At 40.4% G+C, this 13,611-nt stretch overlaps 1 protein-coding gene and 1 long non-coding RNA gene across 2 annotated transcripts; both read left to right on the top strand.

The window, feature by feature from the left end:
• Positions 1–4,155: 4,155 nt before the first annotated feature.
• On the top strand, positions 4,156–5,261 carry LOC107568973 (lysine-specific demethylase 5B-B-like). Its single transcript, XM_016254974.1, has 4 exons — positions 4,156–4,266; positions 4,464–4,581; positions 4,679–4,755; positions 5,103–5,261. The coding sequence occupies exons 1-4, from the start codon at positions 4,156–4,158 to the stop codon at positions 5,259–5,261; spliced, it is 465 nt and encodes a 154-aa protein (XP_016110460.1).
• A 7,228-nt stretch (positions 5,262–12,489) lies between these two features.
• Positions 12,490–13,611, top strand: LOC107568976 (uncharacterized). Its single transcript, XR_001606838.1, has 3 exons — positions 12,490–12,814; positions 13,376–13,449; positions 13,579–13,611. It is a non-coding gene; the product is annotated as an uncharacterized lncRNA (long non-coding RNA).

Genomic DNA, 13,611 nt, shown 5'->3' with positions numbered 1-13,611 from the left:
AGCAAAAAAATTGCCCCCCCCCCCCCCGGCGCCGATGGGCTGGGCTGACTAGCAAACTACAACACACACACACTCACGTAAACCTTTACCCTATTTAGACTATAATTAATCCGTTACAAATATATCTGGTATATTGCATGTGTTGTTTGTACGTTTCCCTATTAGATTAGCTGAGTTACCACTCGTTATTTATATTAGTTAAGCCCTAAACACTGATATTCAGGTGTAAGGATTTATCTTTGGTTTAATCTATTCTAAATGTTTCTTTCTTGGTATCAATATTATCTGCTCTTTATTCCTCAAACAATGATTACAGTATGTGATTGTGAAACGCATCATACGATTTGTACTATATTTTGGGTTAAAACTGAACCAATTCCAGACCGGCCATAAAACATGCAAATGAGCCATAAAGGGAGACAAAGGAAACTTCTCCCGCTCAAAAAATTCACGCCTGGTGTTGGCTATTCCACCCAAAGTTGGGTGGTGAATAGAAACCCTCAAAAGGCACCCTCAAAAACCCTTTCCAAGACTCTCAAGACCTTTATCTTCAAGTAACTTCGCTGGGGACTTTCCTATCTTCAGAAGAACCAGAAGTAAACTTCCAGCTCACTCAAAGAACTCATCAAAGACCTCCGTTGTCTACCGCATCAGGACTCTTGTTCAGCAATCGAAGCCAATGCAAGTAACCGTTTACAATTATTTAGATGCGTGTTTAAGTTTCAGCCCCTTTTAAGGTGATTTTTGATTCTTTGATGATTTTCATAGGTTGTGGTTAATTGATGTGAAATACTGCCATTCTTTTACTTTTCTCTCTCTTTTCCTTACTTTGCTTAATTCTGTATATATGTGTTTTGCTTAGTTAGTTATATGTTAGATATAGTTTCATTTATTAAATCCCTTATATTCACAATCGATTGCCTCTGTTTGCTGCTCACAATTCGAAGTCAATGAATGTTTGAACCCTTGCTACATATGCTAAATTACTGCTAGCACTGCATAAAGAAGGAAAGTTATTCTTCCTTGGCCAGGAAAATAATCTTTCCTTGAATTGATAAATGATTATATTGTCTGCTCGGTGGACGGACAGATCAAATAATTATAATATTGATTCTGCTACAGTTACTGTATAGATCTAATCTAAATATTTATTATTAATTATAACCAGTTATAATTAGTCATATATATTTCCCTTTTGAGCTGATTTACTACACGATGTAGCAAGTACATCGGGTGTTATGGGAAGTGTTCCCGGTTCCGGTTGTCCTAATTAATGCAGCCTAAAAATCCTTTAACGGATTTGTATATTAGAAATGTGTTAGTGTGTTATGTGTAAGCCAGGTTAAAGAGATGGGTCTTTAATCTAGATTTAAACTGACAGAATGTGTCTGCCTCCCAAACAATGTTATGTAGGTTATTCCAGAGTTTGGGCGCTAAAAAGGAGAAGGATCTGCCGCCTGCAGTTGATTTTGATATTCTAGGTATTATCAAATTGTTTTGAGAATGCAGTGGACGTGGAGGACTATAGCACAACTCCCCATCGCTGCACCACTGTGGGTATGTCGACTGTCCCATTGATGCCATGCGTTGCCCAACCCGTCCTGCTGGCTCATTCGGACGGTTCGACTCGGCTACGCAATTCAGTTTGCCAGGCGATCTCCCAAGTTCTATGGCATTCTCAAGACTTCGGTGGCAGTCCGAGACGCCTCTGTCTTGCATGAGGAGATTGCTGTCCTGTTGGCCAAGGATGCAATCGAGCCGGTCCCTCCAGCCGAGATGAGGAAGGGGTTTTTCAGCCCTTACTTCATCATACCGAAGAAAAGCGGTGGCCTTCGACCTATCTTGGATCTGCGAGTCTTGAATCGGGCCCTTCACAAGCTCCCGGTCAAGATGCTGATGCAGAAACGTATTATCAAATGCGTTTAATCCCAGGATTGGTTTGCAGCGATCGACCTGAAGGATGCGTACTTTCATGTCTCAATACTTCCTCGTCACAGACCGTTACTACGGTTTGTGTTCAAGGGTCGGGCATGGCAAGGTCCTCCCCTTTGGCTCCCTGTCCCCCCACGTCTTCACGAAAGTCGCGGAGGGCGCCCTTGCCCCACTATGGGAAGTGGGCATCAGGATCCTCAACTATCTCAATGACTGGCTCATTATGGTCAGGTCGTGAGAGGAGTTGTGCGATCGGCACCTCAGTCAGTTGGGGCTTCAGGTCAACCGAGACAAGAGCAAGCTCTCCCCTGTGCAGAGAATCTCTTATCTCGGTATGGAGTTAGACTCGGTGAGTATGATGGCACGTCTCACCAACAAACGTGCCCAGTCGGTGCTGAACTACCTGAGTTCCTTCAGAGGCTCCTGGGACATATGGCACACACAATGGCCACAGTCACGCCGCTTGGATTGCTTCATATGAGACCACTTCAGCACTGGTTACACTCCCGAGTCCCAAGATGGGCATGGCGTGGCGGTACACATGGTGTCACCATCACACCGATGTGTCGCCACCTATTCAGCCCCTAGTCGGACCTTGCTTTTCTACGGGCTGGGGTACCCTTAGAACAAGTGTCCAGGCATGTCGTTGTCACGACAGATGCCTACAATACGGGCTGTGGCGCTACGTGCAACGGGCAGGCAGCTTCGACTGCTTTGGCACATTAACTGTCTGGAGTTGTTGGCAGTGTATCTTGCCTCTCACGACAGCTCACTTTCCCTGGAGAATGGCGACTCCATCCCCAGACAGTTCAGCTGATCTGTAGTCGATTCGGGGAAGCTCAGGTGGACCTGTTTGCTTCCCATGAGCTCCCTCTACGAGGCATGCCTATGCTTTGAAGTGGAGTCTGTTCACGAATTGATGTTCTTCTCACCGATAAATCCCCTGGAGATGCTCGATTAGAGTCGTGCTTTCTTTCCTGCAAGAAAGGTTGGAGCGTAGGCTGTCACCCTCTACCTTGAAAGTGTATGTCGCTGCTATCGCAGCACATCATGATGCAGTGGACGGCCGGTCCCTGGGAAAGCATGACGTTAGGTTCCTGAGGAGTGCCAGAAGGTTGAATCCTTCTAGGACACCTCTAATACCCTCCTGGGATCTCTCTATTGTCCTGGCTGGACTTCAGAGGGGTCCCTTTGAGCCGCTTGATTCAGTTGAGCGAAAGTTCCTGTCTCTTAAGAAAGCGCTCCTCTTCGTGAACAGACTCCACTTCCATCAAGCGGATCGGGGACCTCCAAGCATTTTCGTTAAGTGAAGAGTGCCTTGTGTTCGGGCCGGCCTACTCTCATGTTATCCTGAGACCCCGGACTGGATACGTGCCCAAGGTTCCCACCACTCCCTTCCGAGATCAGGTGGTGAACCTGCAAGCGTTGCCCCCGGAGGAGGCAGATCCAGCCTTGGCGTTGCTGTGTCCCGTAAGAGTGTTAGGCATATACGTGGACCGCACCCAGAATTTCAGAAGCTCTGAGCAGCTCCTTGTCTGCTTTTGAGGCCAGCAGAAAAGGAAGGCTGTCTCCAAGCAGAGATTGGCCCACTGGAAGGTGGATGCCATCGCCTTGGTGTACCAATCCCAAGGTGAGCCGTGCCCGTAGCAAAGGTACAAAGGGTTCAGAGATTGATAATTGTTTAGACGTTTTAAACGAGTTTGACTGTATGTACATGATGAAGCAAAACCAAAAATAATATCAATGATAAATGTTTATTAACTGAAGTCATTTCTGTGTTAATATCATATAATGAAAATAATTTTGATGTGTTACAGGTTAACTTTGACAACTACAAAGCCATTGTGTCCTTTGTTAACATTGAAAATATACACTGGAATTTTCTGGTTAGTTTTTATTTAACACTTTGTATATTGATGTACATTTCCCATGTTTCTGGTGTTGTGGTGAATATTTGTGGAATAATGTATTTTTTCTTGTGGTTACAGTACATCAATGCAGCAGAAAGCAGTGTGTATTTGGTGGATCCTTCAAGCAACCCTGCAGAATAGGCAGATTCAGAAGCTGCTGCCCAGAAATTCTGGTTCTTATGCAATTTAGTTTATTCAATGTAATCATATACACTGCATTCCATCTATGTAATTACATTGTAGTATTTTGCAGATATATAAAGAAGATTTATATTTTAACATTTCATTGTCACACAGTGAATACTTTCAGATAATGACTATCCACCACCGTAAGAGAGAGTGGGCAGATATTATGTTCAAAGGAGCTGTTATGCAGCACCCAGTTCAGCAAGATGGAAATAGCTGTGGTGTGATGGTCACTATGGTACAATAACATAGATGATTAGTTACATGCTTGTATTCTGACAATGATTTTTTGTGCTATCTCCATATTTGGAGAAGAGCTATTTACAATATTTAAATGACTACAGTACACAATATACAGTACATACAGTATTTATATTGTGTACATCACATATTTTCTTTCTGTCTTATTTGTTTGTTTGCTTTTTGTTTATTTAGATGGCAAAGGCAGTCATGGAGGCATTTCCTAAATTACCTAACATGGAATTTGGGACTACTACAGAAGAGATGGCACAGGAACGCACAGCTTTGGCACTTGAAATACTTGAAGCTTCAGGTATGTGTTTATTTTATTTTATTTATTTAGTAATTTTTTTTTTTACATTTATATTTGTATTGTCAAAGTATAAATTGTCAAATTGTTTTTTCATTAGTGTTTGACGCAGAGAACAATTGTTCCATGTGTTCACGACGCGAACCACCAAGTCCGGAGCCTTCCATTACTGGCTGGGTAAGGTGTTATTTTGAATTGCTTTATTTTGTGCTGGTTACTGGATTAACGTGCTTGCATTTAGTGGCTTTAATAGAAAATAGATATCTGCTACACACTAAGGATATAGCTCTTTTCCTTGCACTTGGTCTTTGGTAGCTGTCAAGTTCATATTATCAACTATTGCAGATTGCCAGCTACTGTAAATAATAAAAGACAACTTGTAACCATGACAGTAGCATTTTTGGTGAAATAATGTTCAAGTTTGGACATGTTAAAAATATACTGATTTTGTCTATACAATCGGTTTGAATGAAAGTTTTGTATGTGTTTTTTATATAAAGGTGTTGTATTTGTTATTTTTACAGATTCGGTGCGACAGCTGTAACCGGTGGTTTCATGCACTGTGTGTGGAGATGGACACAACACAATATAGCAGATCAAATAGGACTCACCTTCTGTGTGCTGAAGCTTTCCTAAGTCTTGTCAGCTGTGGCTGGTCTACACATCACTTTAAGCTTTTGTAGAAGGTTTTGAGTAAAGGTGGCTATGTTGTCTCATCTCAAGAATGTAAGCAATACTGGGAGAATGTTTGAAAAAATTCAGCAAAAACATCCAAGCAGAAGCCAAGCAGATAGCATCAGCTAATCTAAATCTTAATTTAACCCTTTAATTGTCACCCGTCCCCTCTCTGTGTGACGCCTAAATTTACTTCACTATATTACAATTAAATCTTAATCTAATCATGACAAACTATATATCATTGGAAAGGTCTAAGACTCCTAAATAGATATTCTACCATTGTTTTTTGTTAAAAATGATGTAGGAAAAGTAATAGATGAATTTATGACAAGAGTGCACCTCAAAAATCTTAGAAATCATCAGAAATTATATATCAATAAAAAACTGAAAATCTCAAAATTCATCCTTTGAAACCCATTTTAAAATGCAAATGGTACATCAAAATCATATTACAAAATATTTTCATTCATGAATTATAAAAATTTAAATTTGGATAGTGCACTTTCACGTCTATTTTCAAAAATGTGAGTGACAGTTAAGGGTTTAAAAAAGTTACTTAAAAATCTTTACATATTCCAGTTTAAGTTACTCTTTAACTTAAAATGGAATTTAAAACGTTGGCTGATCTTGTAAAAGCTGTGCACTTGCACATAAATGTTAGTAGGCCTATAGATGGATGACGTTATAGAGTTAAACTTGCAAATATTCAAATATTTAATAGACTCCCCAGAGACGAACAAACACTGACAAAAACAGAAAAAGCCTAAATTATGTAATTTTATGTATGGACGATCAGTCATGATCATTCTGAGGAATAACTGATATGAAGTTTCATGTTAACTCTGAAGGAATTTGAATAATGCCTGTGTAAATGTCAAGAAATAGTCAGTGCTATAATGCATTGTGACAGACTTTGCCATTCATTTTCTCAAAAATTCTAAGATACACTGTTCATTCAAAGAAAGGTTTTCCTATGAATTAATTAGTAGAAAAGTCTATTTCTACTGTGCATTTGTGCCTCTTGCTTCTGGAAAATGCAGTGAGAGTCTCTGCTCACATTCCACAAGGTCGTAAATGTATCTGGTGTCAGGGTTGTTATGGAACCAAGGGCCTGTTCGGCTTCCTGGGGTGTTACAGAATATTTGTTAAATCTAGCTAACAAAATATATATTGTGTGTTTGAGTGGTCCAGATGCTACACATATAATCTTCTTTGAAAGCTTAGGTCATTACGGCTTCTCATGTACATGACCAATTTACAGTTTACTTTATTTTTCATATTTCAAAATAATGAAAACTTTTGTGTGAAACGTGTAGTAGAATAAAAGTACTTCATATCTGGATGTTTAGGGAAAGTTCCTGATTAGTGCTTGGGTTTGAACAACTCAGCCTTGAAGAAGTTGCATTTTTCTCTATGTATGTATGTGTTATTACCTGTCTGTGCAGGACCTCCTGTCTCCTGCTATTACGAATGGATATGTAAATAAACTTGCCTTGCCTGTGAAGTATTAAATCACAGAACTCTTGAACCACAGTTTTTGTCTTTGTTGTCTTTTTTGAATATTACACATTTTTACAGTCAAACCCAGTGAAAGCTGACACAGACAGAGTCTTGGGCATTCTGAAATATGAATAGAAATCTCCATGTTAACTCTGAAGTAATTTAAATAATGCCTGTGTAAATGTCAAGAAATAGTCAGTGCTATAATGCATTGTGACAGACTTTGCCTTTCATTTTCTGTAAAATTCTACAGTAAAATCGCATGAAAGTTGACAGACAGAGTCTTGGGCATTCTGAAGAAGTATGAATAGAAATGTTCATGTTAACTCTGAAGGAATTTGAGCAATGCCTGTAGAAAAAGCAGGAATTGATCAGTGCTATAATGCATTGTGACAGACTTTGTCTTTAATTTTCTCCATAATTCCACAGTAAAACCCAATAAATGTTGACACAGACAGAGTCTTGGGCACTCTGCAAAAGTATTAATAGAGATGTTCATGTTAACTCTGAAGGAATTTGAATAATGCCTGTATAAATGTCAAGGAATGATCGGTGCTATAATGCATCGCGACAGACTTTGCCATTCATTTTCTCAAAAATTCTACAGTAAAATCATGTGAAAGTTGACACAGACAGAGTTTTGGGCATTCTGAAGAAGTATGAATAGAAATGTTAATGTTAACTCTGAAGGAATTTGAATAATGCCTGTATAAATGTCAAGGAATGGTCCGTGCTATAATGCATTGTGAAAGACTTTGCCTTTAATTTTCTCTATAATTCTACAGTAAAACCCAGTGAAAGTTGACACAGACAGAGTCTTGGGCATTCTGAAGAAGTATGAATAGAAATGTTAATGTTAACTCTGAAGGAATTTGAATAATGCCTGTATAAATGTCAAGGAATGGTCCGTGCTATAATGCATTGTGAAAGACTTTGCCTTTAATTTTCTCTATAATTCTACAGTAAAACCCAGTGAAAGTTGACACAGAGACATGGTCGTTCTGAAAAATAATTTATTGAAATTTTCATGTTAACTGAAGGAATTTGACCATTCCTTGACATGTATACAGGCATTATTCAGTGTTATAATGCATTGTGACAGACTTTGCCTTTAATTTTCTCCATAATTCTACAGTAAAACCCAGTGAAAGTTGACACAGAGACATGGTCGTTCTGAAAAAGAATTTATTTAAATTTTCGTGTTAACTGAAGGAATTTGAATCATGCATGTATAAAAAGTAGGAAATGTGTTATAATGTATTTTAACAGACTTTATTTTTGTGGAAAACTACACAGAATAATATTCGAACATAATATAACTTTATCTTTCATAATGTTCTATATTAATATGGTTGTTAATCATAACAACCATATTAACCATACCGACGAGCGGTTCATCCTCGAAATACAAAAACACATGGTGTTATATGACATCACAAATCCTTTTTACATGGACAATGAGCAACCAAACAACATCTGACAGGCAAATCACGTGGTCTCGCGAATCCTACTGTAAATAACCCCTTATTTACACTGCACACGTCTGCGGCGCGTTACGGCTCCGAAGAGGTTTTGTTACGTCCTCCAGGCGGTGCCAACTCACACTAGAAGCGGATCAGAAGCGCAGCTGTAGGATTCACGAGACCACGTGATTTGCCTGTCAGATGTTGTTTGGTTGCTCATTGTCCTTGTAAAAAAGTGATGTCATATAACACCATGTGTTTTTGTATTTCGAGGATGAACCGCTCGTCGTCGTCCATTTCTGGCCTCCTGCCAAAGATATGTGACCGTGAAATACGATCAGGAGTCTGCACAGGGTGTTTATTTTGAAATTGACATGATTTTTTGACTTTTATTTTGTATTTGCTGTGCGGTTTGGACGCGGCGTCCGTCAAAAATAGACTAGGCGCCTATCTTTAGCGAAGCTGCGCGGAGAGCCGCTTCTGGGACGCGTTTGAAACGTGCCGCGGCGCGTCTGGTGTAAACACAAGCATTGACTAGAATGACCGCGATCAATTCCGGTAGCCGCGTCGGAGCCGTAACGCGCCGCAGACGTGTGCAGTGTAAATAAGGGGTAAGGGGTGAAACAGGCGTTTGGAGAGTCACGCAGACCTGTAACAATCCAGCCACAACACATAATTGCGAATGACATGCCTTCCAGTCCAGCGTTTATATTTTTTCTACGAATTTTTGAGCTAACATGTACTAAACATGAGTGGAAATTGCATCGCAGCGCCCCCACACCTTGATGCTCATGACTAGCATGTATAGTTATCTTTATTGAAGTGAATTAGGTTTAAATCGCCGTCATGCATGAATTAATTATATTTTTGTATAATTAATAATAATCCACGATGATCACATTACACAAAACTGAAATTGCACGTCAAAATAACACATTGTCAATATTTTTTGAGACCCCCCAAAATTTCACAAATCCCGTTTTCAGGGGAACCCATGTCTTATTAAGGGGAGCCGAGCTCCCCCTAGCTCCCCTGTAGTTTGCACCCTGAGATGGAGTGTGTGAAACAGGCGTTTAGGCCTAATTGAACGGAGGAATTATGGTATTCTTCTGTAGCCTGACGACGAGTAACTTTAACCGTTGTTCATGTGAACTCAAAGACAGCCTGATGCTTTGTTTATAGACTATTTGTGGGTGGCTGTTTGTTGTTTCACCTATCAATTTGTGCCGATAAAGAATAATAGGGTAAATCCTGTATAGTGATTTATCCTATATAGTGGTTGCATAAAGCAAGTAGTGCATACACTTGTAGCTGATATGTATCATTAGGCCCTTTCGCACCGCTTTATTTCCAGAACTAAACATACGGTACTAAAGTACTGGGACGATTTTGAGCGAACTATTTCCCAGTACCATTTAAAGGGTTGCATTCACACTGAGAGTATGTACTAAGAAGTGATGTAAGCCGGTCGACAGCGACGTCATATGTGCGCGGCGTTCAACAACAGAAACAAAGAAAAACAACATTAACAACAGGAGGATGGAGGACGCTGTGATCGGAACGGTGTTTGTTGTGTCTCACGGGTTTCACAGTGGACATGGAAAGTAGACGTATACGTAAAGCGACTGAAAGAACGGAAAGGAGGACTAAGAATCTCCAACGACAACTGGCAGCTCTACATTTGCTACAAAGGAGCTAATTTGGTTCTCGAAAAAGGCAGTCCGGTACTAAAATCGCTCCCAGTTCCGGCGGTGCGAACACGCCGAAAAGTGGGTAGTTCCACAATTAGTTCTGGTACTATGTAAAGGTTCCTGCGGTGCGAAAGGCCCTTTTGTAAGTCATTGTAAGGTCTCTTTTGAGGCATGCGCAAGCGCACGACCCCCCCCCTTATAAAAAAAAAACAAGTGGGCTCCCCCAAAGTCCACGGTATAGTTCGAACACTGGGTAAGAGTAGTAGTCACAATTTCAACCTGTAGCCGACTTATTTGGGGGATATCATATTCATAAATTAGTTTCCACAAAGAACCCAATTGTTCACTTTTAAGACGTTACTGTTGTGATTAGTAATTAATTGGTTATTCTTTATTAACTGGTCATAGTTCCCAAGTAGTTCTCAATGAGGATATTTTTTTTTTTTGTAATTATCAAATATCTAATAAGTAATTAGGAAAATAGTGTGTCATTAAGGCTAAATGACAATAGTAAACACTCAATTTTCAGTGAAAGGCAATTCATCATTGAATTCAGTGATGTCATCATCCAGCTCAGATCAGCTTAAATAGTATCTGTGCAATCAAGTCGACTATATCGCTGGAAATTAAGTGACCCCAACTAAGCAAGCCAGAGGCGACAGCGGCAAGGAACCAAAACTCCATCGGTGACAGAATGGAGAAAAAACCTTGGGAGAAACCAGGCTCAGTCGGGGGGTCCAGTTCTCCTCATGCCAGGCGAAACCAGCAGTTCAATTCCAGGCTGCAGCAAAGTCACATTGAGCAGAGGACTCAACTGGTTCCTGTGGTCTTGTCCCGGTGGATGTCTAGGAGACAAGGGCTTTAATCTGTCTCTGGGGCTCATCTAGTTGTCCTGATCTCCGCTGACATTCAGGGCTGTAGAGGTCATCTCTATTATTTGGGTATGTCTCAATGCTCAGACTTCGTCTGGCCAGCACAAATTCAACAAGTATTATTTTACCAAACTGATTCACAACAACATCCCCTAAACCTTGAGTTTTCATAAACATTCCCTGTTATCTCTTATTCATACAGACTAAACAGTTCATGAAACCCCACAATCATGAGATTGAACAATAATGGAAATGCATAAGCAAGAAAAATATTAAGAAATAGAAAATATAGAAGCATAATAAAATTAATAAGTAAATTAATAAATGTTAAAATACTTAAAATGATATAAATGATAAAAATAATCAAATGATAAATTATATAAATGACTAATGATTATATATGATTATATGAATAAATGAATGAATAAATGAACACAGTTTGGATTTGAGGATCCTCAGATCCTTTATTCACGAGTTCACACTTACATATAATAAGTATGTATTATACTCTGACGTCCAGCGGCCGAGTGCCTGGATCTGAGGCTGGGAGAGGCCTTTTGGGGCAGCTGTGATAGCTGTGCCTATGTGGAAGGAGTGGCTGGAGTAATGATCTGCTGGGATGCCGGAAAGCAGTAGAATGGACTTGAGGTGTTTTTGGAAACAGAGCGGGGCGATTAACAACAAAAGCGGGTCAGACGGGAGTTTAGCCTGCGGGCTTCTGTAATGCAGGTAGGCTAGGAGGGTTTGGTATGGTTGGATTGGTGACTGGAGATTGAAGATATAATGAAGTGGCCTCTTTTCAGTTGGTCTCTCTTGCTTAATGAATAAGAGATTTATTCAGTATCTAGCACTGATAGGTCTGAAAAGGTTGGGTGGATTTTTGGATTGAAGCAGGACGTGATGGTGAGTTCCAAACATCTGAGGAAACTGAAGAAAGCCAATATAAACATGGCGTCGAGCGTGTGGGCGTTGTGAATGGAGTGGTAGCCTCTGCGGAGGGTAGAAATGCATTTGGTTAAGATATCTAGAGAAAGTGAAATGTTTCAAATATTTCGGCTCCAATCTCTTGGCAGACGGTGACAGCCTCCCAGATACACGTGCGCGTGTCAGCGTCTCCTGGCTAAATTGGCACCAAGTCTCAAGAGTTCTATGCGATCAACATTTACCCATCCATCTCAAGGCAAAGATTTATAAGACCATTGTGCGGCCAGTTGCATTCTATGGAGCGGAATGTTGGCCTGCATCCACCAAACACCATCAGGCCCTCCACACTATGGAGATGCGTATGCTCCGATGGGCGCTTGGGCTGACTCGATTGGACCGGTCTGGCATGAGGATGTGCAGAAAATACTAGCAGTGGCCCCAATCAGTGAGAAGATGAGGGAAGCACGCCTCCGTTGGTATGGCCATGTCGTCCGCAGCAGAGAAGAATCAGTGGCCGGATGAGCATTGCACCTGAGCCCTGATGAACGGTGTCCATGAGGTCGACCGAAGAAGAGATGGATGGACCGGATTAAGTAAGATATGAAACAAATCAATGCTGCCCCTGAGGGTGCCCTAGACCGGAAGAAGTGGAGAGCGATGTGACAAACAGCGGACCCTGCGCCAATGCGGGATAAATGCTAGGAAAGAGAGTATGGCTGCATCCGAAATGGCATACTATATAGTAGGGGAAAAGCAGTAGGCGAGCGAATAAGTATGTCTGAATCCTTAGTATTCATAAAAGAGTAGGCGAGAATTACCTGGATGACGTACTAATTCTCGCAAGATTCGGACGTGCGTCTACTTAAAGTGCGTCCGAATATGCCTACTTACCTACTATATAGTAGGAGAAAAGAGTATGTGAAGAAAGTAGTATGTCCGAAATCTCAGTATTCATAAAAGAGTAGGCGAGAAATCCCCGGATGTCCTACTGCTTCAGTCCAGATTCTGAAGTGCTCATCGATGGACACTTTTCAATCCCAGAAGCCCACGGGAGAGGATACGTCATCATCGAACAGGGCGGAGAACAGCGACGAGGGTGTTTACAAATGTGAGTATTAGAAATCAAAAACACGGTTCCCTGTGTTAAAATCACATTTGTTAAGCTACTGTAGAGTAAACTGTTCAATTGTTGAGGGTGTAAGACGCTAGACAGTATAGCATATTTGTGATTTTTCTGTAAAACACGTTTTCTTATGTATAGCGAACAGGGGAGCTCCATTAAGCACACGCACATCTCCAAAGTGCATTTACATAAACCATATACATCTTAAAGACGATTAAATGTCTATTTAATATCTGACAGGAAAATATTCTAAAAGAATTCCAGATGAGCACATCACAACATGAACAGACATCTGAGTGAGTTATGTATGTGTGCTATTATGTAGAATTCACTGTTGTCATCACTGCTTTAGATTAATGGAAGAAATGTAAATAAACAAATCTACATAGAGTAACTAAACATAAGTTATCTATTTCATTTGTCCATTAGTATTGTTGATAAATTGTGGAGCACTTGTGTTAGATAAAAAGTGAGTTAACAACATGTAAATGCAGTATTGACCAGCTAAATCACAGAGGTGACTTGAATCTTGTCTGGATGTTTCAGGGACAGATGAGACACACGTGTGTTTATCCAGTGCAGAGTGACTGATGAAGGAATGCTGCCATCAAAGGCTTTGAGTGAGTACACTACAGAAATGAATTAAACATCTTTTAAATCTTAAGTTGTAGTTTATTTGAATTATTGTAATTTCAAACAGAGTTATTTCAACACTTTTCTGATTCTTGATTCCTGTGCATTTGCTGCAGAGCTTTTGTGGTGGAGCAGGACCTGCAAGGAAA

This window comes from Sinocyclocheilus grahami, unplaced genomic scaffold, assembly GCF_001515645.1.
Source record: "Sinocyclocheilus grahami isolate Dianchi unplaced genomic scaffold, SAMN03320097.WGS_v1.1 scaffold1297.1, whole genome shotgun sequence".
In the NCBI taxonomy this organism is placed as follows: domain Eukaryota; kingdom Metazoa; phylum Chordata; class Actinopteri; order Cypriniformes; family Cyprinidae; genus Sinocyclocheilus; species Sinocyclocheilus grahami.
The sequence above is the reverse complement of the archived record's forward strand: the minus strand, read 5'-3'. Positions and strand labels throughout refer to the sequence as shown.

Coding starts and splice junctions, on each gene's coding strand:
- LOC107568973 (XM_016254974.1), top strand. CDS start 4,156: ATGACTATCCACCACCGTAAGAGAGAGTGGGCAGATATTATGTTCAAA. Junction 4,267..4,463: donor GTGGTGTGATGGTCACTATG/GTACAATAACAT, acceptor TTGTTTATTTAG/ATGGCAAAGGCAGTCATGGA. Junction 4,582..4,678: donor TGAAATACTTGAAGCTTCAG/GTATGTGTTTAT, acceptor TTTTTTCATTAG/TGTTTGACGCAGAGAACAAT.